The 22646-nt window shown below is 42.7% G+C and overlaps 1 protein-coding gene across 3 annotated transcripts in view; it reads left to right on the top strand.

Annotated features, from left to right (window-relative positions):
- Positions 1 to 22279, top strand: part of LOC136115086 (cystathionine beta-synthase-like protein) — a 29901-nt gene extending 7622 nt beyond the window's left edge. For 2 of the 3 annotated variants that reach the window (XM_065860962.2, XM_071811549.1), the window contains exons 2-17: positions 24 to 154; positions 1155 to 1366; positions 1965 to 2071; positions 3474 to 3608; positions 6201 to 6280; positions 7565 to 7699; positions 8213 to 8282; positions 9046 to 9137; positions 9936 to 10061; positions 10735 to 10819; positions 11011 to 11116; positions 11964 to 12038; positions 12754 to 12888; positions 13785 to 13893; positions 16558 to 16642; positions 18334 to 22279. In XM_065860962.2, coding sequence (XP_065717034.1) covers positions 113 to 154; positions 1155 to 1366; positions 1965 to 2071; positions 3474 to 3608; positions 6201 to 6280; positions 7565 to 7699; positions 8213 to 8282; positions 9046 to 9137; positions 9936 to 10061; positions 10735 to 10819; positions 11011 to 11116; positions 11964 to 12038; positions 12754 to 12888; positions 13785 to 13893; positions 16558 to 16642; positions 18334 to 18443 — 1704 coding nt within the window. In that variant the 5' untranslated portion in view covers positions 24 to 112 and the 3' untranslated portion in view covers positions 18444 to 22279. The remainder of the gene's footprint in view (positions 1 to 23; positions 155 to 1154; positions 1367 to 1964; positions 2072 to 3473; positions 3609 to 6200; positions 6281 to 7564; positions 7700 to 8212; positions 8283 to 9045; positions 9138 to 9935; positions 10062 to 10734; positions 10820 to 11010; positions 11117 to 11963; positions 12039 to 12753; positions 12889 to 13784; positions 13894 to 16557; positions 16643 to 18333) is intronic. The other variant, XM_065860992.2, reaches the window with a different exon arrangement.
- Positions 22280 to 22646: the final 367 nt, after the last annotated feature.

The raw sequence follows: 22646 nt of genomic DNA, 5'->3' as shown, positions 1-22646 counted from the left end.
TTCCTAACTTGTGTGATCTGCAGCTTTGAAGAGAATTCCACGCTCGTGACCAGCAGTACTCAGTCTCCTGAAGAAAGTCTGGTCTACTGTGCCATCGCCTTCATCAAAGGACATGGAGAACGTGATATCAGAAAGGCCTGTTTCTGTGTCTAAGGTACCCATTGGTCTTTGGGGAATACTGTGTGCCTGTCTTTCTGTCACCAGCAATTTGGAGAACCTTGTCTGTTTTCAGGGGGATTTCTAGGTTTTTAGCTGGAATGCTGTGGAGGTAGGTGCTATTGAAGCCAGTGGCCTTTCTGGAAGAGTTTTCCTTCATGACCACAAGTAGCAATGCAGAGTTTTATTTTAGAGAGCTGTTTTTTGGTGTGGGATGGGTGTTTCCCATGAGAATAAGTCCTGTTTTCTTGATATTTATGGAAGGTATTTATTCAGTGTGTTTAAGCTATCTTCACTATATTGAGCTTGTGCACTCAGCATTGCAGTGCAAAATTCTCGTTTTGGTGATAAGGGTTTGGCAAAACAAAATTGTGCTGAAATGGTTTCCCAGCTTCACAGTGCTATGGAAATACCAACTGACCACTAAAATACCCATTTGTTGTGACATTTTTCGTTTAAGGGAAAAAGACTGGGACACTTGTGGATGGGATTCATCTGAAATGTACTGTGGTCTCTCCCCTGGTACCTGGGTCATAGATACAGTGACAGGATCTCTTGTAGTTGGTGGCAGAACCTGTTCCTTGGTGTTAAAAGCTACTTGTTGCCATTGCCCCATCTGGCTTATAGGCAATACAGCTTTCTCTGTTCAGGTTTCCCTCAGAAAAACTGTGTACTGAAACGCGACATTTGGAAATAGATACCTTGGTGAAGGGACAGAGATAAAAATAAGGACTTACTAGTAACACAATTTTTAGCTGTAGTAGGGAGGATACTTACGTGAATGGGTGGTTTCCCATGGTGCAGAACTTGAATAACTTTGATAGTCTCAAAAGATACTCTGACCTTGTTACTTCATGGCATACTAATTGCTTTTCTTTTTCTTTTTTTTTTCTTTCTTTTTTTTTTGGGGGGGGGGCGGGGATGGGGGTTGGGTTTTGTTGTTTTGTTTTGTTTTTTCCCTCGTCATCTTTCCCTTTCTGTTTTCCCCCTCTCCCAAGCATGAAATGCCTATACTTCTTTCCCAGGAGAAGCCAAATACAAACTCATGTCCTCACGCACCTGGCAAACATTTTCTCCCTGGTGGGATGGACAATGAGAACTGCAAGGCTAATGAGAAGGAAAGAGAGTGGATCCGCCCTGATGCACCTAGCAAATGCACGTGGAAGCTTGGGAAACCTCTCTCTGCCTCCCCGCATCGCCATACTACTCTGTAAGTATTACTTTTACTTGCTGAGCTTTGAGTATAGCACTAATCCAAGTCCCTTCAGAGCCATGTGGGTTTAATGAAAGATTACTGATTTAAATTGATGTGGTTTAGCATGTAGATATGCTGGTACTTCTTAATTTCCACGTATAAGCAAAGCTAGGAACCCAGACTATGCATACAAGGGGCCTTGCACCAAAGATCTGAAACTACATGGACTGGAACTAACTTATTTTAAGCAACATAGCCAGCAGTTCCCTGACTAGATGAAAGATTGCACTGTTAATGCCTTTTGCTTGTAAAATAGCTGACTCTGAGTGCTAAGCTATTTCATGGCAGGAGGAAGTGCAGAACACTTCATTCTTGCGTCAGCACTTGCTTTGGTGTCTGATTAATCCTTGTTCTGGATCAAGGACTTGATGTTTTGTGAGTTTGTACCCAATGGGCATTCTTTTAAACTAAAGTATCTAGAATAACTAGCCTGGTAAAGGGGAGGGAGGAAGCTGGTTGAAATAAAAAGCATTGGAAATGCTGCATTACTTTTGTGTGACCTGCCTGTGGGCCCCTACTGTGAATGCACTGACTTTGTTTGTATGTGTACCAGGCCAGAACCTCTGAAAATCCTGCCAAGCATCCTGAATAAAATTGGCAGTACTCCCTTGGTGCGAATCAACAAGATTGGGAAGCAGTATGGGCTCAAGTGTGAACTCTGTGAGTACTGCTGCAGGCAGAAAATCAAAATAAGAAATACTGTTTCAGAAACTTGGGTGGTCCTGATTAGTAGTTTCATGTAACATGGGTGTAGGAGGAGTGCAGGTACCCTTCAGGAAATAGTGAGAAAAATTCCTCTTTTTCTTTGGCAGAATTTCAGGTTTTTAGTATTTGGTCATCTAAAACATCTTTCAGTTTGTACTTCATGAGGATATTTCCTGCAGCCTTTTCAATTTTGTAGAAAAAGTAAAACTTTTTTCATAGAAAATATTTTTTAATTTTAAAGAATTTGTATGAAGTTTTTGACTGCTTCTCATATTCAGAGCATTCATCAGTGTGTGTAAAATGCAGATCTGCAGTTACTACTAGAGCTAATTGAAAATGATGAAAGGAATTAAACTGTCAGTGGATGTTTTTGATTGTTTTAAACCCAACTGTACTGGAGATACCTGGAGGCCCTGATCAGAGTCCTGAAAGGACCATTGAAGGTATTAGTGCTGGGAATACTGAAGTGAAAGTGTAGGCTGAACAAGAGGAGAAACTTCCAGTTTGATCAGAAACTCTCTTTTGCTGGAGAATGTAGCAGGGAAAGAGCAAGGCATGTTGGTAGAGTTCTCTTCCCCCATGCTATTGCACTGGAAGGGCCCTGGGGCTTTTTATCCTAATGAGGAGGTTGTAATAAAGAGCGAGGATGAAAGGAGGAGTCATATTTTGAGGAGACTGACAGAGTACAGGTTCCTGGCTTCTGTGGCCAGCATCAAGTACCAAACTTGTTTTGTTGTTGTGACCCATAACAGTGGAGATGCTGTGATAAGAGGGCTACAAAGTTGGTGAAGGGTTTGGAGGGGAAGCTGTATGAGGAGCAGCTGAAGTCACCTGGTTTGTTCAGCCTGGAGAAGAGGAGACCAACTCATGGCGGCCACAGCTTCCTCACAAGGGGAGGAGGAGGCGCAGGCACTGATCTCTTCTCTGTGGTGACCAATGACAGAACCTGAGGGAATGTCAGGAAGATGTGCCAGGGGAGGTTTAGGTTGGACACGAGGAAAAGGTTCTTCCCCCAGAGGGTGGTGGAGCACTGGAACAGGCTCCCCAGGGAGGTGTCACAGCCCCAAGCCTGACAGTGTTCAAGAAGAGACTGGACAAGCCCTCAGACACATGGTGTGAACTGTGGGGTTGTCCTGTGCAGGGACAGGAGTTGGACTCGATGATCCTTGTGGGTCCCTTCCAACTCAGGACATTCTGTGATTCTATAAACTGAATCCCTGTCTCTGGTATTGTAAAATGGGGAGGTCAATTGAGCAGATGTGTTAACAGAGCTGCTCTTGCAGATATGTTGGGGATCAACAGCCTGTTTAGCAAATGACTGCTGTTTAAGAACTCTGCTTGGTTTCTTTGTTTCCAGTGGCAAAATGTGAGTTCTTCAATGCTGGGGGCAGTGTGAAGGACCGCATCAGCCTGAGGATGGTAGAGGATGCTGAAAAAGCTGGGATCTTGAAGCCTGGGGACACTATCATAGAGCCAACCTCTGGAAACACAGGTAGGGGATGAAGAGATCCTAACAAAGTGTGGGGGAAAAGTGCTGAGGTGGTTCTCCTGGAAGACACAGACTTGAGATTGGATCATGAAGGCTGCCTGTGCAAGGAAGAAAGGGGTTCCCTTCCTGTCTGCATGGTGTAGGAAACAGTGCCTCTTCCATCTTGCACAGGGAACAGTTCTGGGGTGTCCTATGCTGACCAGAGCAGCTGGGAAGGACGTTTGCTAAATTTGCAGGGGCCCTTTGCTTTAAAATAAATGTGAGGCCAGATTCACTGGAGTCTTTAGATCTTATTAGATAATTAAAGTCTGACTGAAATTATTGTGAGGAAAAAACAGGCACCAAAAGACTGGTGTGTATCCATTTTCCCATTCTGTTAGGTAAGTCCTGTGGTCTCTTTGTTAGGTGAGATGGGCCTTGTTTGAGAAACAGCCTTTCCCATGTTGTTGCAGCTGGGATGGCAGATGAGTTGCATCCACACAGCACTGTCTGTTGCCATAGCCCTTGCGCACCTGGATTTTCAACAGATTATACTTGGGTCAGTGTCTCTTCCTTGGGGGCCTGGAGGAAGGAAAGTCCTGCTAGTCAAGGGCCAGGGCAGAGCATCAGGTGATCTGAACAGACTGAAGTTAACTCTAGGCTCCTTCATAAAAGCACAATGTAGTTTTGTTAAGCTGCTCTGCTGGTGGGGCCTACCTATACCTGGAATGCTCCCCCTTTGAGCTAGTTAAATATAAAATGTACTGCCTCCTCTGAGGAGGTTCCTGAGCTGAGCTACAAGCTACTCTCCTGCCTGATGTGTTCTGGACAGGTGTCTTGTCCTGTTCTTAAACTCTTTCCTGGGCATCCACTGTTACCTTTGGATAGCCACAGGCCAGGCAGATCTTCCTTTTGTTCTTTTGATCTAGTCCAGTGTTTGTTAATGGAGGGACTGGGATGATGAGCTGATCTGTGATCAGTTCCTCTGCAGAAAACTGAGAACTCATATTTGATGCTGTTTGCTCAGCAGCTGCTCTGTGGGGAGGGTGCAGTGCAACTGAAGCCCTTGTAACTGTAGCTACACCTTTTGCCTGAACAATGGCATGTAGTGGAAAATATCCATATATATTGCATTCTTCCACTATCTGTGATCATACTACAACATCCTGCTTTCTGGGTCAGTACCTCATAAGTGGTTCTCCTTGCCACAGAATCTAAAAGATAGAAAGAAGGCCGAACTGAAGGAGATACAAGCAATTACTTCAGAAAGCTGTTTCTTTTCATATAAAAGCAAAGACCACGGTAGACAGTAACCTGAGAGAACTGGCTTTTGCTCTAGGCTACTGCTCAGAGCTACCGGATATGTTAAATGTGAGACATAAGGTGTTATATTGTTGCCTTCTCTGCATCCCATTTCTCCCTCAGCCAAAGTCCTGGTTTGATGTTTGCATTTTCAGGTCAGTAGCAGAAAGTACAAAATGTTAAGAGTTCAGGTCTCAAAATGCTTTCGTCACAGACTGTAAAGGAAAGTGCTAGATGGTTTCTCTTCAGTCTTTGGCCTTAGTGAGAGTGAGGCCTTTGTCTTTTTTTTTTTTTTTGTTCCATTTGGGCATCCATATTTATCTGTAATACACTGGGAAAAACTTGGGTTTTCCCTTCCAAATATTTAAACAATACTTGAATTAATTGAGGTGTGAGTTATGCTTCTGTTACAGGAACGTTTTTTTTTATTCCACACCCCTACGCAATCCTGCACCACGTAGAAACAGAGCCAGCTTTGAACAAGCAAGTCTCTGTGTAGGGTAAACTGCCTGTGAGGCATTGTCATGAGCATGTGTTGGTACTGTGCTTGGTACTATGAAGAGCTGGGGGCAGTGTGCCATGCAGCCTTGACCTCAGACACATATCAATTAACTTAATCTGTGTAGCTTATTCAACAGAGAGGTGTTGTGATAACAGGTATAAGCTTCTGTTCTGCGGGGAAGGCACTTCTGAACTTAGCTCTTCGGGCAAGCAGACAGTGACAAGCTGGAAGGCAGAAATTGGGCTGGAGGTGCACATTTTTAAAGTAGAAATGAAATCTGTCTGTAACATTTGGGGTACATCACTGTGGTAGCAGCTGGACATAGTGCATTGGAACCTCAGTCACAAATAGCATTTAATTGTGTCTTTTTAAAAAGGACTTAGTTTCAGCACACTGCAAACTAGGGTTTTAATGCAGAAGTGAGTCAATAGAGGCTCTAATGCTTTTCTGACAGTATCAAAATAATTGCTCTAGTCCTCTTTAGCTTAAAGCTCATGTCTTTTCCAAATTACTTCTGTAAAAATGAAGTGGGTGAGACAGGGGGAAGGTGATGTGCATGTGGTAAAGCTAGCAGTTAGCATGTGGCAAGTTTTCCCACCCTTGGCTAAACTTTCTATTAACTGTGGTCCTCAAAGAACTAGCAGTATCAGTTCTCCCCAGTAGCCAGAAATGTTCCTTCTGCTACCCCTTCAAGACACTATACTGAAGCCTCTGAAAATCTGATTAAATCTGGGCACGCCAAAGCTAGCATTGTGGGTTTTGTTCTTTGTTGCTCCTCACTGTGTGTTCTGCGTGTCTTTGCTTGCTTTCAGGAATTGGGCTGGCCTTGGCTGCAGCAGTGAAGGGTTACCGCTGTATCATCGTGATGCCAGAGAAAATGAGCATGGAGAAGGTCAGATCTGCTTTTATTTTCAAGAATTAAAAAATAAGCATGTTTGCGCTTGTGGAGTTCCTGCTGTAGATGAGTGCTGTGGCTTTAGCAACCAAGGTGTAGGCTCTTGGCCTCCAAGTCATTGGCCAGGCAGAACTCTGCTGAGGGCCTGTTGCCAGTGCCAGGAGAAGTCCAGGCTGGCTAGACATGGACAGAAATACGTTTAAGACACATCCTCACAGCATTTTCACTTGGAAAATCGTCATAACTGTTTTAAATACAAATTTCAAGGGAACCTGAGACTTACCTAGCACGTTGAAGTAACTACCTGCCTCTGGATTAGCTGTTGCTCACTGGGCAAAGGAGGATGATGTAAGGCAATGTTGCATCTCTGAATGTTTTTGTTTTCTGCGCTGGGCTGAGCGAGGCCATGAGGGAGCTTGCTGAGCTCCTCAGGTTAGACTTGGGGATACTGGCAAGCATCTGCATTGTGTCACCACAGCAACAGAGGGGAGAGAAAAGCCACCTGGGTAATGTCCCATTACCTTCACTGTGGAAAGCACAGAGCATCCAGCTCTAGAGCAAGCCCTGTCCTGTGCTCCACTAGAGTGGTGCTGCACCTACAGCCAAAAAAAGAGGAGCAATCCCCTGTGTTTCACAGTTTAGGCAGCAAATCACTGTCAGCAAAACCACTTAGTTCAAACCTTTCCAGAGTTTGCACTGAAAGGCAGCGGCACAAATGAGAACAACATCCCCAGAAGGCCTATACCCATCGATTGTGCTTACCTGCTCTGGAGGGAGAGCTATCACACAGCCATTGCTGTCTGCCACACAGCACCAATGGCCTCCCCTCTGAAGACAGACCTTGCTTTGGCTCAGTGTCATAAACTTTTTTACCCTCATAGAAGTTGAGTGGTGCATAGGGCCCTGCAGGTTATCCTTTGCTGCTTGGGTCCAAAGGAGCAGGTCAATACAGGTCATTTACACTTCAACATAAAATATTGTGCTGTAGCACTGTTGGAGTGCGAAGCACATGTGACTGGCATGAGGGGAGGTGGTGTTTTTTGTCAGTGAGGCTTCTCAATAGGCAGCAATAGTCCCTACAGGCTTGAAGGCCTAGAATAGAAATGGGAGTTTGACATCTAGCTCCCAAATAAAGCTTAGCTGAAACCAAGTTGCATCAAGGATTTGGACCCATGGCTCAGTGATGCTGTGAGGCTGGGGTATAGGAGAACAGCTGAGGAGGCCATTGCAGAACAGATAAAAGGGAAGATGTTTTCTTTCGAACACCTTTGTTTACCACAGGTGGATGTCCTGAGAGCTCTGGGTGCTGAAATTGTGAGAACCCCAACTACTGCCCGATTTGATTCTCCTGAATCTCACGTGGGAGTAGCATGGAGACTGAAAAATGAAATCCCCAATGCGCACATACTAGACCAGGTAAGAGCTAAAGTGTGAGAGGTGTGGGTGTAGCATGGGAGGAGGTATTGCAACCTTGTTTTCTAGTGTCCTTGGCTGACTGCTAAACAGCCTAAGTGTGTCTCTGGAGGAAAAGGTGTCTTGGGTCCAGAGCTGTATATTGGGCCATCACCATGCTGTAGGGTAGCAAGCTTTTATAGTCACTGGAGGGCAGCAACGAGCCCATGCTTGCAGAAACTGAATTGGTAGTCCTGCCTGGAAGAACAGGTACAAGGATCATGTTCTTAAAATAAATTGTTCCACAGACAGGACAGATCTTGGAGAGTGCTGGCACCTTAGGACTACTCTTCAATTAGGTCAGTTAGGAAGGCTGTACCTCCCCTTGGGCGTTTTGCCCAAGTCGAGATAACAAAGAAACAGTCTAGAACCTGTTGTGGGGCTTGGAGAAAGTTTGTCACATTCTTGAAATGCCTCACAGAGTGGGTTTTGTTGTTCTTCTAATCTACTTAATGGCTCTTGTATCTTTCAATATAGTACCGTAATGCCAGCAACCCCCTGGCGCACTACGACACCACAGCTGAAGAGATCATACAGCAGTGTGAAGGTACAATTGCTCTATTACTAACCCCCTCTTCAGTGAGTCCCTACTTTTCTCTTACTGTTAGGTCCTTGGAGAATGGGACCTGAGGTAACTGCAAAACACATGGATTTTGATACAGCAAATCCTTTATATATACTGTGTGTCATTAGAGAATTACTTTATTTCAGTAGTCATAGCAATGAATTTTTTTCCCCATTAGAGAGGAGTGCTTTGGTTTTTAGATGCCCCTGCTTGTGACCAGGTGGAGAAAGCAATGATGCCTAAGTTATCTTTTTTTTTTTTTTTTTTTTTTAAAAAAGTGTGCTCATGACTGAAATAGTATTTTTTTTACATGAAAATGAGAGAGTAGTCATGTTAACAGTTCTCTCAATGGATACCTGTCCTATGCTCTTAGCGCTCATTCAGTAAATTAACTAATATAATGGGCTGCTCCTTCTAAATTAAAGAATGCATGATCTACATCAGCAAATACAGTAGCGGAGAACTACAGGTGGCAGCTCTGTGGGCCACCCAGCTTTGTCCAAAGTGCCACAAATTGGTGCCTTGTCAGGTCACTGGGTGGACATTTCAAAACCATTGTTGAAGTAAATGGGGACTGAGCAAGGTGGTCTGAAGGTATGTCTCCTAACACAGCTCTTGGGAAGCAGAGAGCCTTATCTTGCCCATTTTTTTTTAAAGAAAGTCCATACTTAAGTTTAAGTGGGTTTTTAATCAATCATTCTGGGGAAGATTTCACAACCACTTTCTATCCTTGACCTTTAAACAGGAAAAATAGACATGCTGGTAGCTACGGCTGGCACAGGAGGTACTATCACTGGCCTCTCCAGAAAGCTAAAGGAGAAGTGTCCTGGTTGCAAAGTAAGTGGCAAGCCTAAAGCATTTCTCTTTAGCAGGGTGAACCTCAAACTGACTCACTTGGCACATCTCATCTCTTGCCAGCTTGCCCTGGGTCTCTGCGGGAAGCTCTTGGATGTTCTTAGGTTTTCAGACCTTTCTCATCATGCTCTGGTTTCATGGGGGACCAGAATTCAGGTTTGACTCAACAGATGAAAACTGGTCCCCAGATCTCTTCATGGGGTCTCTGAGAAATGTCCTCTTCTGGTGTGTGCTGCACCCTTCTGCTTCTTCAATGACTGTGCCTTCACTAACTTGTCTGGACCTGCTGAGGTTTTACCCAGTGAAATTTTCTCTGCACACACCAACCTCTGTGTCTATCTGTGTGCTGTGTTTGAAGTTGGTATCATTTCAATCATTAATATTATTCCTATATAGGCAGAGAATGGTAAACAAAACAAAACTTACATGCTTATACTTGGCACAAAACGTTTTGGCTGTAATGATGCCTGACATGTGAATAAAGACAATCTTGTCTCAGGGAACCCCTGTGTATAAGAAGTGGTATGCCTCAGTGTCCACAGTCTGAGGAGACAGGATGGGTTGCCAAGGGGTCAGAAGCAGTAAAGCATTTTGCTCATGGGGATGGGGGTGAATGTTGGTGAGAAGAAATGAATAGGAGACTAGGTAGCTGTTGGCTTGGTTGTGTGTGTGTAGCCAATGTGACACCAACAGCTGTAATGAGACCAGTGCTCAAGAGTCAATAGCTGTGTTCTCAAAAGCAACATTTCATGGTAACCAAAGTGGGAACTGCTTCTTCAGATTATAGGTGTCGATCCTGAAGGCTCCATCCTTGCTACACCAGAAGAACTGAACAAGACTGACAAGACAATGTATGAAGTAGAAGGAATCGGATATGATTTTGTCCCCACAGTATTGGATAGATTTGTAAGTCATGCTTCTTGGTTTAATACCCTTTGCCCTTTGTTGGGATGCAGAAGTGAGGTGAAAGGTAGAGGAAAAACTTGAAAGTATTTCTTTTAGCTGAAAGGGAAGGGGTAGCAAACAGAACTATTCCTGTTCTTTCCATCAGCAAAAGCAGTCCTTGGAAGGCTTTTGCACTGGCCACATTTGTTTTACAATGTTAGGTGGAAATGCTGTGAGCAGATAACATTTTCCTAGAACACTGTACTTTCTTTTTTTTTTTTTTTTTTTTTGTGGTTTTAATAATAATTTTTAAAAAGGCAACCAATAAAAAAAGAAAAAATAAAAAGGTACCCTGATCCTTCCCGGCCAAAAGTGGTATGACTATATCCTGAGCAGAGCCTGTGGGGAAGCCCTCCCAGAGGGGAGGAAACTGATGCACTCTGTACCTGTCTCACAACAGCCTCTCCTCACAGCAAGGTTTCAGTAAAGAGCCTGTTGTGCTAATGTGATCTTCTTACTTTGGAAAAACAAGCAAACAAACCTCTTGGCATTTGGAGAATGGAAACCCAGGCATGTGGCTCAGTAGGGTAGCTGTTACCCAAAGAGTGTGGATTGAATTAACACTAGTTGTGTTGCTCCCTTAGCCCTCCTCATTTGAATAGACCCTTGTTTCTGTCTTCCTGCCCCTTCCCAGGCAGTGGACCAGTGGTACAAGAGCAATGATGAGGAGTCGTTTGCTTTAGCTCGCATGCTGATCCGAGAGGAAGGACTGCTGTGCGGTAAGAACAAATATGAATCCTTTGGGTTTCTCTGAATATTATGTGGGCAGCCATGCAGGTCAGGCAGACCTCCTCCTGCTTCAGAAGCTGTCTTCTTTACCCTGGGCTCCTCTTTTGTCTCTCTTCCTCTTTCATTCTTTCTCATTTCCCTTATGGTTTGACAGTTTTGCATCTGATCTGCATTTTGGCAGGTGGCAGCTCAGGCAGTGCCATGTCTGCAGCTGTGAAGGCAGCCAAAGAGCTGAAGGAAGGTCAGCGCTGTGTTGTGATCCTCCCTGACTCTGTCAGGAACTACATGTAAGAACCTGCTTGTTTTCTCTCTGGGAAAAGGGTGAGGCAGTCCCTCAGGTCTCCTTACAGCAGTGGCGAGGTGAATTCATATTTCTTATAGCACCCAGTTACCAAAGCAAGGAACATGTTTAGGGCACAGCTTCTGAGGTATCGAGTAAGGGTCTGATGTGGTGTAGAAAGGAGCTTAGCCCTCTGAAAGATGAACTCTATGTTTTGTTTGATTTCAGTATATAACCGTCACTGGTTAGCATCTTTCACTGGAAAAGACATACTTTCAGTGTTATATTTATTGAAGACCATGGTATTACCCTGTTCCTCGAAGGGTCCCCGTAAGGCTGTCTGTTCTCTCTGCCTGTGTCCGCAGCACAACACAGCGCTGCTGTAGCAGCAGCCAGTGTTGGGGTAAATTACAGGTAGAAGTATGAGTGCTTTGAGCTGTGCTGAGAAATAAGTTTCTCTCCTACTGCATTAAAACATAACCCAAACCTTGATGTTTTTAGCTGTGTTTCATGACTTCTGTTGCATCCAACACAATTCTAGATGACTAGAAACTGCAGACAGACCTTGCCTGAGTACAGATTAGCACTTCTCCATTCCAAACTGTGTCTCTATCGTGTTGCAAGGGGCTGATTTAGTTGAAGCTTTGTTTCCCATGGGATTCATTTTTCTTCCTACAACTATTTCTTCTCAATGTCCCTGGCTGGCAAGCTTGGATGGCAAATGGCAGTATATTTTCAATTGTGCTTTAGTTGCTAGTGATAGTGAGCTGTAAACAGTTGCCTTGGTGTGCTATTAGGTGTGCTGTCAGATGTTCAGCCTGCTAATGAGCTTTTCACTTCCTGATGCTTTCCAGGTCCAAGTTCTTGAGTGACAAATGGATGATCCAGAAAGGGTTCATGAAAGAAGAAGACCTTGTAAAAAAACCTTGGTAAGCATGTTAGATCCATTTGGTATTTCATAAGTCTATTCAATGGTCTTTATGGCAGTGTTAATTTAAAACTCATTTCAAGTTGCACTACTGCTTTTGACTTAGCTAATCTTTCATGCTACTGTGTAGATGTATAATTGCAGGTATTAAATAAAATTTGCTTAAATGAGTTGATTTTTTTCTTCTTTGAGTTGCATAGCAGCAGAAGAAAACTTGGTAATTAATGATTTATTTTTTTTTGTGAAAAGGTTTGTATCTGAAATGACAAAGTAGTATCTAAAGAACTCTTCTGAGATCAGAGTTCTTGACTGCAAAGCACCGCAAGTCTACATAGGTGGAGGGGAATCTTCCCTAAATTGCTACCTGTAATGACTGTAAATATGGCTAGCTCTATCAGTATGAGCCGCAAATTTTCTGTCTAAGCTATAACTAATGAAACTATGGAGGTTAGTACTCTCTACTAACTATCTGTAATCCCAGAAAGTAGATGAAATGAGGAAAGGATTTGCAGTTTTAAAGCCTTCTCAAACTTCAGTGACTTTTGATATTCGGGAGGAAACTTGAACATCCTGAAGCTTTACTGAGTCTGGCTGCATTCCGACTCTTCCTTTCAGCCTTTTTTCATTCATGTAGAGTTGAAGGCTACTGGACTTGAGCAACTGGTCCCATTCTCTCCACAAGACTTGTATGGCCTTGGTTTTTATTTCATCCCCAGGTGGTGGAACATCAGTGTTCAGGAACTGAGCCTCTCTGCTCCCCTGACTGTGCTTCCAACTGTTACCTGTGCAAAGACTATTGAAATTCTCCGGGAGAAGGGATTCGACCAGGTACCAGTTGTTGATGAATCTGGGTATGTCCACGTATATCACTATTCATCCGTATGTATCACTTCTCTTACCAGGTCCCAAGGGATGACATTAAATGCTTACTAAAAGTATAATATCCTCTCACTCATCTTTCTTCAGTTATAGTAACACAGTTCAGAAGTGTTACCTTAGACACACCAATGCTGGACTTAATATGTTGTCATGCCGGGACTGTCCTGCCCTTCACATAGTAAGCTTCTGATGATTGTTGGGATATACTTTCTTAGTGCATCTCTGCAGGATAACTACACTCTTTTATAAAAGCTATTTAATTTAACAAAGAAAAAAAAAGCAACTCACAGCCTACCTATCTCCACCACAGTGCAACGTTGTAGTGACCCTTATAAACCAGGGTGCCACAGTAAGCTGTCGTGCCTTAGTACCCTGTAGGTCTCCTGTAGGACAGGCTGAATAATGAAGAGTTGCTCGGTTACTCTCCAGTTAGAGTTAACTCAATGGATTGTTATAGGTTGTCCCACCATCCTTGTAGGGAGAAGGGGAATGGGCAAAATTGAGGCAAGCATGTCTCTGGCCCTATCACACTTTTCAAATGGACAGATGAGGGCATAAATCAATGAAGTTGGCTTCTTCAAAAGTGGCCTCAGATTGCAAAAAGCTCTCCAGTTTCAAGAACCTAGAGATACAAAGAGCCTGATGCTCAGAAGGACCAGACACCCACAGCACCTCTAGGCTTCTTGTGTGACTCTCCAGAACTTCTGAGAACTGGACTCTGTCTCCTGCAGAGACACAGGTTCCAAGTATACCATCAATAACATTGCTCTATGCCATGAAGCAGTTGAACTGACTTCTCCAGGCTGGCTGAGAGTTGGTGCTTTTATCTAAAGGAAGATTGTTCAGCCCTATCTTCTCTCTCACCCAGGGTAATTTTAGGCATGGTTACCCTGGGTAACATGCTTTCTTCACTGCTTGCTGGAAAAGTTCAGCCTTTTGATGAAGTCAGCAAAGTAATTTACAAGCAATTTAAACAGGTAAGCAGATATATAATACAACTTAAGTTGGCTTAAGTACTACAGTAGGTGTTCTATACACTACAATGGCATCAGGTCGGTAAGGTTTAGCTGGGACCATACAGAGCAGCTGTTATTGAGCGCAGATGTGTTCTAAACACTGCCGTAGGTCACTCAGTAGCTCCCAGGCTTGTGTTGTGGCTCTATATTGTAGTGTTTTGTTACTTCAGCAGGCTTTCTTCTAGCATGTTTGTCCTTTCCTCCTTCCCAAAACCCCGGCACGAATCTGGGCAATGTAACAATCCAGGGGAAGAGACACGAAGATGTTGAAATCATGCTTGTAAATTTTTAAATTAGCTACGAACAAGCAACTGTTTGCCTTTTGTGTCAGATACCTTGCTGAAACAGGGGGGTGACTACTGAAAGCTGATGTTGTCAAGATCTTAGCCACTTTTGCCTGTCAATCCAATGTGGTGTGCCAAGATACCACAACTTCCTAGCTGTATGGCTGCTCTTCTAAAATACATGTGGTGGTGGTGTTGCTTTGCTTCTCTTGCAGGAAAAGCATTTTGTTTTTAATATGGAATGCTTGTCCTAGTTTTCACCATGCTTTTAGTTTCAACACCATCTTACAGGAGATGAGGTGCTGTATTCTGGATGTATGTGTAATGCTGCCATTCATTCTACAAACTACCAACCTCTTGAGGCTGAGAAAGGATGCTAGCTCTTTATGGACAAATGTAAATGTATTTTTTCCTTCCCAGACAAATAATCAAGCATCAGATGGAAATATAGCGTGTAAGAAAACTGCTTAGTTCATGTTCTCCCTCACTTGGACACCTTCAGAGTTTCTGGGGCTGGTGGTGTGCAATCATTTCTGTGGCTACACTGGTGTTAGCTATAGCAGCCAATTCTCTGCACTTCTGAGGTTCTGGCTTTCTTCCATGAGTAGCTTGAGGTTTCTCATGCTTCTTCAGTGAAGAACAGCATAACCATTTATTTTCTCTTTAGTTCTGACGTTTTTCTTGGAGGTTGGAAGGGGAGTGACACAAAAGTGGTGCTATTGCTAACATGCTAACTAAACGCATCAGTTATTGGTTATTTTTCCATTTGAATTGGCAATTTGATGGAGAAGCATAGTTAAATGCACATAAACTCAGAAGTATTGTGGATTTTGTGTTTCTTACCACTTTAATCAAGCTTATTTGGTTTGTTTGCTGGTGAAACTGGGAAAATGGATATGTGTCACTGAAATGACTATCCCAGGACATAGATTTTTTAAAAAGTGCCTAAAAGCGGAAAAACTCATGGACAAAATTTTTAGGGAGATCAAACAAGCAGTAGTGAGAGAGGTGAAAACTTTGTGGGAATTCTGTTTAATTTCCATTAAGCATTTCAAAACATGTTTATGTCTTCATTGATTGTCCCAGTGCTACCTATGGGCTGCTTGTCCTGGTTATCTTTAGCCTACCTAGTCCCTGAAAACCGGTTTATTGGTTATACACAGTCATATGGCAAAGGGCTCTACCCCTTCAGTGAGCTTTGAACTTAGGTTCAAAAATTAGGCTTTACATGTACATTTGCACAAAACTGCTTGTTGATGGGGACTGACAGTGGACTTGATGTGACAGTACGTCCAGATTTCCCTCAGTCTCTTGCCTCGCCCACCAGTTTAAGGACTTCAATATGCACTGTAGCCTGCTGGTCCCTTAAACACAGGCTGCTGGGAATCCTTTTGATCTTTTCTAACTCACAGTATGGAGGTCAGAGCTCTGTGTTCCAGTGCAGCCCAACTGTTGATGCATTTATTCCTCAGTTACAAGCTCAGCTCACTGCAGCATAAAGGTATTTTTAGTCTGTAGTGCAAGACTTTTCTTTGCTGTAAATTGCTTTAGTCCCCTTTAATGAAAGTATATCAGATGATGGGTACTGCAGTTACCTGGGGAGAGTCATCTGGGTAATAGACCTATTGCTGCCGCTGCTTAATGTTAAAGCATGTAGGATGAACTTTTTAATACGTTCTTTCAAGTGATTCCAGCAGGTGATTAGGTGTTTCAGAAGGCTCTGCATTATTTCTGCAGAGTCAATATAAGGTGCTTTCTTCTGTAGTCTAAGCAACGCTGAACTTCACTAAAAATGACTTGTTCAGTCTCAGTTCCTCGATTTGTACCTGAATACAGTGTTAGCTGGACAGTCTTCACCTGTGGTTTTGTTTTTGGCCTGTTTGGGATTTTCTCTTCGCTTGCTGCCTTTGCAGATTGTATTCACTTCCACAGTGATTTGCAGCCTGATTCATTCACTTTTTCCCAGGCTTGCTAGAGTAAAATCACCAAGTATAATTAGTTTTATGGTAACTTCTTTTGTTAGACACAGAGAACATTTGACCTTCTTCGTTACCATTCTTCAGATATTCCATATGTTCAGTATATTCATTATGTTTACAGAATCAGAATGAATAACTTCATGTAGTGCTTCATTTTTTGTTCCACTTTCTTGGAAGTTAGAAACAAAGAAAACTGATCTTTTAAGCTGGCCTTGATTTGCTAGTGTTTTACAATAGTTCAGTTGGCAGCAGTATAGAAATGCTGATATGTTGTTTTTAATACTGCACAAAGTATATGAGGATTATCAACCATTAAACATATAAAGGACTGTTTTATTCAAGTTTTGTAACTCTCTCCTCAGATTAACCTGAAAGACAGCTTGGGGAGACTCTCTCATATCCTGGAAATAGACCATTTTGCTCTAGTGGTTCATGAACAAATTCAATGTGAGTATGATGTCCTGCGCCTTGTAAGAAGTAATATTTGAGTGGTAACAAGAAGCAAGTACAAGTGTGAGTGTGTTAACAGTTTTGAAAAAGCCAAATCCTCTTTCTGTGTATGTAACCGTGTGTTACTAACGCTTAGTAAAACACCAACACTGTAATTCTTGTGGGGTGAATGTTAAATCCATTAATAACCCCAGATACTGTAATGCACCTGCTTTTGGAGCAAGTTTCTGCTCAGAATCAAATGCCAGAGTCTAGTCCACTGTGCAGTGGTTTGTTAGTAGCAGTAGGGCAGTGAATAAGTTCTTGCAGCACAGCTGATCTCTGCTTCTTCCTACTCCTACCATGCAACTTCCGGCAGTTCCATCACAGGGAGTGTCCCAGGTGAACTAAACCTCAATCCTTGCTTTTCTAAAACAAAACCCTTGTTATAACTTCATAAAGTTTAGTAAGATCTAGATGTCAACATTGACATGAGTTGTCTCAAGACAGCTTACTATTTTTTTTTCCTGTTTATTTCATTTAAACTAACTTACTCTTGATGTTTTTCCTCCAAACTCTACTTTTCTTCACCCTTCTCAAAATTCTTTACACCCTTTCCTTCATGAACTGGACACGACTAAATAAATCTTCAAAGCTAGGGTGTACCACTGTTACATGTGAATAACTTTTTTCCTGTTTTATATTACTTATAGCAGGCAACTTGCAAAATTACAAACACTGAGAAACTAGACTAAAAACTATATTAAGACTCACCAGATAAATTTATGTGACAGCTATCTCCATTATAACTGTAAATGAAGAATAGTTATACAATTTGGGTTTGTTCCTGTCAACCTCCATAAGTATGTGCTCTTGACTCTGTTGCTGACTATTTCTAAAGCTAGAATCTCACGGAACGCTTGCAATGGAACAAAGACTGAGTAAATGAAAAGTCCAGGACAATCCAGCTGGCTGAACAAACAGAGTATATAAGTAGGCTAAACATCTCAATACAACCAGACTTTAGAACAGGGAACATAGACCATAAATAAAGGATCAGAGGTCACTTGGCCACTTGGTTGCCAGGTCGGAGGCTTATGGTCACCACGAAAAATTACTTGAACCTGTGCTCTCAATGCAACAGTGATTAGGTGGTTAAGATTTTTGGATATAAATGGCAAGATGTTGTCTTGTGTGTGTGTTTTGTTTGTTTTATACTAATTCTGTATTTGACAGTGGTATTGGAAGGTAGGAGTGTCACATGTCCTCCTCTGGTGGCCCCTGGTTCCAATGGGAAAACATCAGCTTGCAGTTGTTTTAAGTAGAGCCAGAGAGGCTCTGTATGAGGAAAATACACTTTATAACAGAGGATTTGGTTTGAACTGAAATGTAAAGAAAAATAAATCTGATGGACCCTTATCCTTCCCTCATAACATTTAAGTTTCTATATCCCTTTAGTTGAGGAACCTTTCTGAAATGAAAATCCTTGTCACTTCTTCAGTGACTGTTGGTCAAGATGCCATTTGGGTTCCCCCTCAATGTACAAGGGTCATCAGTGGTGACCAGCTCCACCAGCAGGCCCTGACACGTGAGGCTGGGTTGGCTTGGGCACCCGTCTTTACAGACAGTGCCATTAAACCCAAGTAGGATGGGGTGTTCTTGTGCCTCCTAAAGCCAGAATCCACTTTTTCTTTTTTCCTTCTGTGTAGATCACACTGATGGTTCCTCCAGTAAGCGGCAAATGGTGTTTGGCATCGTTACAGCCATCGACCTGCTTAACTTTGTGACTGCGCGAGAACGGGAAAGAAAGCCCAACTGAAGTCAAGTAGCAACGTGGAGCCTCTTCAACAACATTTTGCAATCTCCAACAAAGAATCAGGTTTATTTCTTAGGTAGAATGGTCTGTCCTTAGAGTGTGTGTTGTTTGCTTGTTAATTTTGAAAATAAACAGTTATCTATCCTGATGTCAGCTACACAGCCAGTGCTTTTTGCTGTATTGGACAGCTTTTGTGGACTTCCTTCTTCATCAGATTACACAATATTTCTTATCAAGACAATTTTTTTAACCTATACATAGATGTAAAAATGTTGCCTAAATTAACTGTTATGTTCTTTACTTGTTTTGTCTAAAGTCTGGCTTTCCAAACCATTGTTTCAGATTCGTGAAATGTGTTAAAATAGAGTTACTGAAGCAGAGACCGAAGAGAGCTCTGGAAAGTTTTGGGTTGGGTGGTTTGTATGTGGTTTTTTGAGCTTGTTTTGGTGTTGTGGGTTTTTTATTTGTTTGGTTTTTTTGTGCAAGAGTGTTAGGTAATATCTGTATGAAGACAAAAATGGGATTGGGGCATGGAGAGAAGAAAGGAGGGTTTTCCTTTTGGTGACATAAATGTAAAACAGGAGGAAATCCTGAGGGCTGGGGTTGAGGCTTGTTTCAATGAGTTGCTCTGAGGAAAAACAGACTTGAGTGGAAGCCTGCCAGTGAAGTGACAAACATAAACTAGTGACTTTGTTCTACACAGTGCACCAGCTTTCACTGCAAAGGCAGGCCTTTCTTTTTTTTCCAGTTGTACACTGATAAGTAAGCACAAGCAAAAAGATTAGAAGGTAAGATCAAGCTTCTTGCCTGAAGGTTTTTTAAAATCATGCCGTTTCATCCAGTACCTTCCCCTTATCTCCCCACCCTCTTATTTATCTTAAAGTGCTTCTTTTTATGCCTGTTTTAGATGAGCCAAAGGTATTGTGTCAGGAGCTGTAAACTCTTTCAAGTCCTATTCAAGTGCACCTACACTGTAGTGCCTTATTCCAGGAGAAAAACCCTACTGTTAATTGGATTCACTGTAGCGAAGTTTGGAAGTAACTGGAAAACATGGTGTGAGCAGGTACTGTCAAGACAAATGTGCAGTAGGTGTTTTTCAGTCATGTCTGACTTGCATAGCTGTGAGAAGGGTTGGCACTGACAGCCCCATCCATATGCTGCTGTGCTGGGGCTGCCCACTGCAGCTGGTGGCAATGACAAGAGGCATCACCCTGTGGTTACAGCAGAAAAGTAGCTGTTCTTCATAAGAAAGAAGGGCCTATAAGAAATATGGGGACAGACTTTTCAGCAGGTTTTCTTGCAAAAGGATGAGGGGTGCTGGTTTCAAACTAAAGGAGGGCAGATTCAGGCCAGACACGAGGAAGAAGTTTTTCACCATGGGGGTGGTGAAACACTGGCCCAGGTTGCCCAGAGAGGTGGTAGATGCCCCATCTCTGGAGACATTCCAGGCCAGGCTGGATGGGACTCTGAGCAACCTGATCTAGTTGAAGATGTCCCTGCTCATGGCAGGGGGGTTGGACTAGACGAGCTTTGAGCGTCTCTTCCAACTCAAACTATTCTATGATTCTATAAAGACTGCTCTAATCACCTTCTGACTCGCTTTTTGCCAATAATAAGGTTTTTCATCAGCAAGAGCAACACTTTTCTAAGCTTGTCTCTCTACTGACGTAGAAAAATACTATTTAGGCTGAGGCCATTGCGGGTAGCATAGCAAAGTCTTTTAGAAGCTGAAAGCCAGGAGTTGTGAGTCAGCTTAGAGAAAACAAAAGGACTAGTTACAAATCAAAAATAATACCTGCTGTATATAGATTTATTTCTACCTTGCTAGCCTCCCTGTGACAGTAGAATTTGTTTTACATTTTGGCAGTATATTGTCACAGGAGAGAGGTGGTAGAAGCCACCCCCATTCCATCTAGGCTGAGCGTTTGCAATTGTGCCTTGGGTGATGCTGGCCTGGAGGAGGAAGGCAGGAGCTCAGAACCAAAGTGACATCCGTAATAATGTCTGTCTGCCAGCAGTGACACAGGCTGGTTTATTTTCTAGCTGCATCACTGTCAACTTAAATATGTAAATGTTAAAAACTCATTGTGATAATAAAAAGCCTCAGACTGATTTCTGATAGCATTTACCAGCATGGCATTAAAATGTTAAGTTTATTCTGACCTTGTTCAGTTTATTTCCTTAGACAGTGGCTGTCCCTTCAGATGAGGGCTATTACTGCTATAACATGACCCATACTTACCTTAAACTGTGGTTCAACTATTAAACTCATATGCTTCTTTAAGATTTAAGACAACTTTTCCCAAGGCTCTGGAAAAAACTACTATAAAGTCAAAAACTGTGCAACTTCAATAATAATTGGTTCTAAAGGATGGCTGAGTTTTGGTTTTGTTTTTTAACCTGTATGCTGTGCTGTGATTCTTTTCTCACTGTTTTCCCTCACTGTAGTAGCAACCCTGGCTTGGGTGCTCTGAGCAGTTGAAAGCTAGACTAGTGTCAGTAGCTGATGTGTGCACCTGTGTATTAAAGACACTTTTCAAAGTTGGCTTAGCTTTTCTAGGCTGAGCAGCTCTGTCTTACTTCTTACTTACTACTTTCAAAGTGTGTTTTGCATTTTCAGTTTCATAAATTAATCTCTGTAGTGTTAAAAAACAGGTAGTATTGCTGACTAAGAAAGAAGGGTGGTTAGAGCTGGAAAGGAAGAGGGGATGTGAGCCTAAAGCAATCCAAGTAAGCCAAAGTCTTGAAAGAAATCAACCTGTGCCACTCCACCTGTGCAGTTTGGTAAGAGCAGGAGCTGTGTCAGGACACAAGAACAGGTTCTACACTGGCATAGGAAGGAAATGACAGCCACCAGCCACTTGAATTCGCTGTAGCAACCCTGTTTGACCAGAGGATAAATGGGATTGCTGAATGACTGAAAAACTTTCCAGAGCTCTTTCCCATAGTAGGGATGAAGGTGACAAAGAGAAGGGGAGGAGGAATCCTGCAAAATTGAAGTTTTTCTGATGCAATAACTTGTGAGTGTGATATATTTCTGCGTGTCCGAGAATGTTGTTTCTAGCCTGGTCCTGGCTAGTAGTATTAGTAGCTGTATTACCTCTGGATTCATCTCTCTCTTTCAAATACTGTGAGGACCAAAAACGACATTGCAGTTTGTTAGGTCTTTAACTTGAAATTCATGTCCAGAGCTCAAACAAAGCTGTATTTTTTCTGAAAGTGGGTGCTGATGTCTTCTGTTTACCTGTGCTGGCTAAACAAGTGCTGACCATATGCCTGAAAACTATTTTGCACACAGATATATCAACAATTTATGCTGGTTTTGTCACTGTAAGAGAATATCAATCCTTTCGGTCTGATGTTGGCTCTGCAAAAATAATTTTCGTCCCTGAAGACAATTGTCCAGTAAACGCTGCATAATATTTTGCAAGCAGTTATCAGGCAATGACTTAAGGATCATTTTGAAGTTGTCATGTCCAGTGTTATTTCCTGCTTCTTGCATAAGCTGTGGCTGACTCCAGAACTCTGTCTAGCTGAGTTTCCTCTAAGCAGCCAGACCAGTCTCATCTGCCCACCAAGCTCATCACTAAATGGTTTCTGGAAAGTTATGCGTGCTGTTAAGAATTTCACACAATATACTCACTGTTAGGTGTTGCCTAGCATTGTCCCTGTCATCCGACAGCCTGTCTTACTGCGCAGTGTCGAGACACTTCCATGGCACAAAGGCAAGTATTTTTATGCTTTAAGGAGCTGGGAGAAATCAATACTATGTGCTGCATTGCACAAATGTTCAGAAATGTACAGTACAAAAGTTCAATAAAAGTTGTTTGATTGCAGAATGACTCTGGGTTTTTTTAAGGGCATTTCAAGCCGAAAGTGAAATTGACTGTAGATAGTGAGAAATTTCTATCAGCTGCCCAAGACCTCCTGGTTTTAGCATGTGGGCTATCATCGTCCCATCTCTGGGAGCCAAAGGGGAAGGGCTGGTGGGTGGAGAAGTGCAGGGGGAGCTTCCTCTGCCTGTCTTGGGTGCCAGTCCTCTGGGTGTGTGGCATGAACTTCTTGCTGGCTTGCTCGCCTGTGTACTGGGTTTTCTTACAGGGGCATGGTCCATCTACCTCCTCACACACAGAGTGCTCTGTCCTCAGTTTTATCTTCTCATTCCTGATCCAGTTTGCCCTCCAGCAGCATGGGGTGACTGATACA

Source organism: Patagioenas fasciata, chromosome 1, assembly GCF_037038585.1.
Source record: "Patagioenas fasciata isolate bPatFas1 chromosome 1, bPatFas1.hap1, whole genome shotgun sequence".
NCBI classification, from domain to species: Eukaryota; Metazoa; Chordata; class Aves; order Columbiformes; family Columbidae; genus Patagioenas; species Patagioenas fasciata.
Note: the sequence above shows the minus strand (reverse complement) of the source record. Positions and strands in the feature narration are given on the sequence as shown.